The sequence below is a fragment of the Melampsora larici-populina genome (genome assembly GCF_000204055.1).
Source record: "Melampsora larici-populina 98AG31 unplaced genomic scaffold MELLAscaffold_77, whole genome shotgun sequence".
Classification (NCBI taxonomy): Eukaryota; Fungi; Basidiomycota; class Pucciniomycetes; order Pucciniales; family Melampsoraceae; genus Melampsora; species Melampsora laricis-populina.
This window is the reverse complement of record NW_006768841.1, coordinates 12,648-17,826: the sequence shown is the minus strand read 5'-3', so window position 1 is coordinate 17,826 and position 5,179 is coordinate 12,648. Positions and strand designations below refer to the sequence as shown.

Sequence of the window (5,179 nt, the reverse complement as noted above, 5' to 3'; positions counted from 1 at the left end):
AGTAGAACAGGAGACTAACTTAAATAGGTCGTATCGAGAAAAAAAAAAAAAAAAAAAAAAAAATTCAACGCCGGATGTCTGAGTTGAGCCGGTGATGCTCTGAAATCTCCGCAATGCAGATACCGAAAGGGTTTTCCTTGTGACTTGACACCTTCAAATAAAAATAAAGATGATCCTGGACAGCTACCGAGAAACATAAATGGGAATGAGTAATAAAAATAGGTGACACCTACTCGAAAGTGGTAGCCTTAAAGAGAAAAAGGTACTCAACTGATTTGCATCCAATACCGTCACCTTCACCCCATCTACCATCGTAGGTTCATTATCCTTCAGAGGCTTAACCCATTGTTTTTTGACTCCAAGGTTGTGACATATAAGATTTGCCGTGGTCTGACTACAATAAACGAAACCATGATCCCAGGTATGACTTAACCTGGTGTAATGGTCAGCATGGGCGTGAGATAAAAAATAAGCTGTAATGTTTGGGATCTTGCCATATTTGAAGGCATCTACAGCGATAGTAGTACCTTCCATGATTTTATAGAAAGGTACATTGACTGCACTTTGATCAAACTTTGACCGTTTCATAATTTGTTTTCCCTTCTTAGAGTGATTTGAGTCTTGTTCAGAAAGTTTCCAGGCGTTTTCTTCCTTCTTGCCACGCATGAGAGCACCAAAAGCATTGGATTCGGATGTGATGGTTTTTTTCGACGGTTTGATTTGTTGCGAGTCGGATGTTTTATCGGGCAACTTCATCTTGGATGAGCCGGGAAGCGGTCGAATAGTGTTTAGAGGGCGAGGATGTGATTTTGTTGCATGAGTACCAGTGGAAAGCGTAGGAAGTTGTGCGCTCGAGGTTCCATCTAAACATCCATTCACATGCCTCTCTGCTTCTCCAAGTGAGACGCCCTCAAGCGTGACGTTACAGATTGGACAAATGGTCTCAGACGTTTCGACGTGGGCCTTTTCTTCAAGTATCTCTCTTAAGTCTTCATTTTCCGAATCAGAGAACACGCTCTCGCCTCTAAGCGTTCCGCTCGAATCTGAACAATTTTGCCAAAAGTCATCGTCTTCATCATCTTGTAATTCAGGTGGTCGTACGTATTCTTCTCCTTCGTCTGGAACAAAATCATCATCTATCGGTCCACGTTTTTCATCTTGTTTCAAGGGCTCCTTAGGTAACTTGCGAGCAGGTATCGCAAATTCTTCAGGTGAATCAGATCGTATTTCGATGGCTATCTCATTGTTATGATTTGTTGAAGAATTCTTTCTCGAGCTAGATCTCAAATTCCGTTTGTTCGGCTTGTGATCAAGGGTAATCGATGGCACCGCATCTTTTTCGACCACTCGTTTGCGTTTGACCGTGACTACAACAGGCTTTGAGGAAGAGGGGTGGATCGAAGGACTCTCGTCTGCCGATAAGATATCCCCAATTGAATTCGGTCTCTGGCGAGACGCGTCGGTGAAGAAGCTTGTGATAGCTCGTTGATCTTTTTTCGGAGTGACTTGAGGCTTTGGCGATTTCAAGCCGCGTGAAGTGCCCTGGTTCGTAGTTTTCGGATGGCTCGAATTGCCCATGTTCAAAATGAAGCTTAAAGCAAGAGAAATTCATGAGATATAAAAAGATATAAAGAGAGAACTTGCCACGAAAATATTTCAATGCGCTTTGTATTATTACAATCACTTTCTCGGTCCGGCCAAGTTATAGCTTATCAGGGCCATGAAAGTACCGGTTAAGCTTACTGGCTGACCCTTTCCTGCTTGTCTATGCAGCATACACTATAAGGTATTCCAGCGTGATTTACAGGGAAACTGAACCAGCTGAGCACAGACAAAACGAATCAAGCTTGTGGCAGGACCAAAGCCTATGTAAGAAAACCTGCCCAGAAAGCAAATAAATAGATAAGAAACAACAAGAACAACAAATCAAAATAATCTACGAGTGATATCACAAGCCAAAAAAGATGCTGAGTATCACAGAAAGGTACAATATATCACAAAAAACATGAACAATCATTTCAAGGGTCCATAAATAAGCCTTTCCACCCGCCGTTCCACCCGCTATCCGTGCCGAGAGACTAGGATGCTGAGCAGTGGCGGCTGGCACGGTAGTAAGATAAGGATCTGTGAACTGTTTCAATAGCTCTCCTTTAGAGGAATATACGTCGAGTTTCTCTGTGGTACGGTGTCGCAGTGGTCATTACATTATAGGAGCAGTACATCAGTCTTGATGCATGCCGAACTAGTCTGATTTGAACTAAGAAACTTACGTTTCATATTACCAACTGTGAAATGCGAAGGCAAATGTGGATTGGGACACCATCTGGCCTTGAATACCTGTGAGAGGGGTATAACCGAGTCAGTACATCCACACAAAACTAAGAAGACCCCAAAACACATCGGGATTGAAGACGTACAGAAACCCAACGACCCGTCTGATTATCATGTCTGGCCTTGTACGTTGGTTCAAAGTCGCTTTCAGCCCAAGTATCACTCTGACTAAGATCAAGGTCCCAAACCCTCAAGTGATCATCATAACTTGTGCTCAACAATTTGTTGCCCAGCGGATTGAAGAAAGCAGAAGAACAAGCCAGTCTATGTGAATAATTCACCACGCAAGCTTGAGATTCAAGCGTTGAAAGCTCGGTGTCCGTTGAGAGTCCGGTGAGAATCTTGAGGTCCCATATCCTGATGTTTGAGTAATTGAGATTTGACGATACGGAAGGTTGCGGCATGAGTCAATACACAACAATTGCGGCGTGAAGAACAGTTGCGAATATTTAACGAAACTCACCGCATCTCTCGATTTAAACCGGCGGTGACAGCCCATCGATTATCCGAGGTGGGACATAGACTTACACAACCAATCTTCTTCTTTGAGACCTCCCATCTTCTGGCCTTTTCCTTTGGCTCTCTCAAATCACGATGTGAGATTCCACCAGAGTTATCAGAACAGTATAGCTCACGACCATCGTTGGCAAATTCAAAGGCGGAGAAGAGCATCTCGTCTGATGACAGACTGTCCCCATCCAGAATCTCTGTACTCTGTTTGGTTTCAAAGTTCAGTTCACGAACGGTCGAATCATAACAGGCGGTATAGACGAGATGATGATTGGTCGGATGAATCTGGATAGCAGAAACTGATGATCGAGGATGAGCTTGGATAAAGAATGAACGTCCTTCTGCCGGCTCGAGATCTTCTTGATCCTCCTCCTCCGGTTCTTCTTTCTTCACAGGCTTCGCATCGGGTTCATCTGAGGCTTCTTCCTTCACCTCTTGACTTGTGCTCCCTTTATTAGACTGCCGATTTTCGGCTGCCGCGTCCCAAATCCCGACCCCTCCCACCTTATCTCCCATGAAAATCAAGTTCTTTTCGACTGTCGGGTGAAACGTCATACAATAGATCCGGCTCGGGCACACCTTATTCATGGCTGTCAGTCTCATCCCATTCAACTCGTCTACCAATCGGTCATACTGATCATCACTACCATTTTGATAATCCAGATTTACCTCCTCTTCTTTCATAGACTTCTGTGGCTTAAACAAACTAGGTGAAAATGACTCAAACAATCCGTTTGTCAAACTTTCTGAATCTTCATCCTTGATTCTCCAGCTTTCGGCAACTAAGGTTCGATCTGAATGTTTTAATCTTTCTTTCTCTTTGCTAGCGTTCTCGTTCACTTCTTCATCAATCTTTATCTTCAGTTCTAATTCCTCTGGAGCAAGTTTTTGTCCATTGAGCCGCATCGAAGACCTAGTAGCATGTCGTCTAGGTGGTACCACATCTTGTACAGGCAATTTGACCCGCTTCTTGACTGGCGTGCTGGCGTTGGATGAAGGGGATTCTTTTCGCTTGGTGATCAGAGGTTTTATGCTTAGTGAAGAAAGTAAGGATTGGTTCTTTTTGATATTCTCTTGCCTCTGTCTTTCGCTTTTGTTACGACGTTTCCCAAATCCGGATGAAGAAGTTTATAAGCTAATCGTCAGGTCCCTTTAAGAGTTGGTCTGAGAGCTCACTAGTCTGTTAGGATCGCCATAGTTGAGAGAGTTTCTTGTTCGATGTGTTCTAGATTGATTTGTAGGATGGGTTCGAGAGTATTGTGTTATATATCAATTTCCTGCATTTGCCGTCCGAAGACGCGACCGCGATTTACTTTATGCGACGCGGTGCCCCGTTTTGCAGCATGACGGGCCGGACTCACTCCAGCTGCGAGCATTAAGGCCGGCACCCGGCCCGGAGGCTGCCCGCGGGAAGATCGAGCGGGCTCCGGGCTGCCCGGTTTTTTTTTGTTTTTAAAAATAGAGGGCTGAAGAGCGCTCCATAGTTTAAAATTTCAACTTAGATCTACAGCTCTTCAGGAAATTCGTGTCCACTCCATTTTTTTTTTCGCACATAAGCTTTGCGCCAAAATACCGCCAATACAGGCCTGTAATAGCGGCGGATGCTAAAAACCGCAGTAGTACAGCTGTTCCTGAATTTCGTGTCATGTTCGAAAATATAATGAATAGGACGAGAAGTTCGTCAGTTCGTACTCCGAGGCTTCAGCTTCCACAATGGTTAAATTGCAATACCTATAATGAATAGGACGAGAAGTTCGTCAGTTCGTACTCCGAGGCTTCAGCTTCCACAATGGTTGAGGGAAGGAAGCTTCTGCCGGAGACGAACGGAAAGACTACAAGTAATACAGCTGTACAAAACACGTGATCTGCTGTGGCGCAGTCGTGTACTCTCAACACCCCCCCCCGACTAGACACAGCACCCCTCTTCTCAACAAAAAAAACAGCGAACCAAAAAAAATAAAGAAAAAACAGAAAACACACAAGATAAAATTGATAAAAGATAATAGAAAAAAATTAACCCTCTAAACTCAAATTCTTCTTCCCAGCTGCAAAAAGATATGGTCCCAGTGCCTTTGTTAAGATGTCTGCTTTTTGATGTTTTGATTCCACCCAGTGTAAAGTAACCGTGCCTTTGAATAACTGTTCATTGATGTAATAAAATTCCCTCTCAGTATGACGTGTTCTTTTATTTGAAGAGTTATCCTTCGAAACATGAATTGCAGACGTGTTATCGCAATGTAAAGCCACCGGTCCCATTGCCCCTATGACATCACTGACTAAATTCCTCAACCACACTGCATCTCTTGCTGCCGTCCCCAATGCCATGAGGCAGCGCTTT

General features: G+C 43.9%; 2 protein-coding genes across 2 annotated transcripts; both read right to left on the bottom strand.

The window, feature by feature from the left end:
• Positions 1-14: 14 nt before the first annotated feature.
• On the bottom strand, positions 15-534 carry MELLADRAFT_40551 (uncharacterized protein; the record flags this gene model as incomplete). Its single annotated transcript, XM_007417675.1, has 2 exons — positions 15-183; positions 272-534. The coding sequence occupies 2 exons, from the start codon at positions 532-534 to the stop codon at positions 15-17; spliced, it is 432 nt and encodes a 143-aa protein (XP_007417737.1).
• Positions 535-1,948: 1,414 nt separating this feature from the next.
• On the bottom strand, positions 1,949-4,037 carry MELLADRAFT_94975 (uncharacterized protein; the record flags this gene model as incomplete). The annotated part of the gene is made up of 5 exons (XM_007417701.1): positions 1,949-2,175; positions 2,271-2,337; positions 2,418-2,688; positions 2,795-3,931; positions 4,018-4,037. The coding sequence occupies 5 exons, from the start codon at positions 4,035-4,037 to the stop codon at positions 1,949-1,951; spliced, it is 1,722 nt and encodes a 573-aa protein (XP_007417763.1).
• Positions 4,038-5,179: the final 1,142 nt, after the last annotated feature.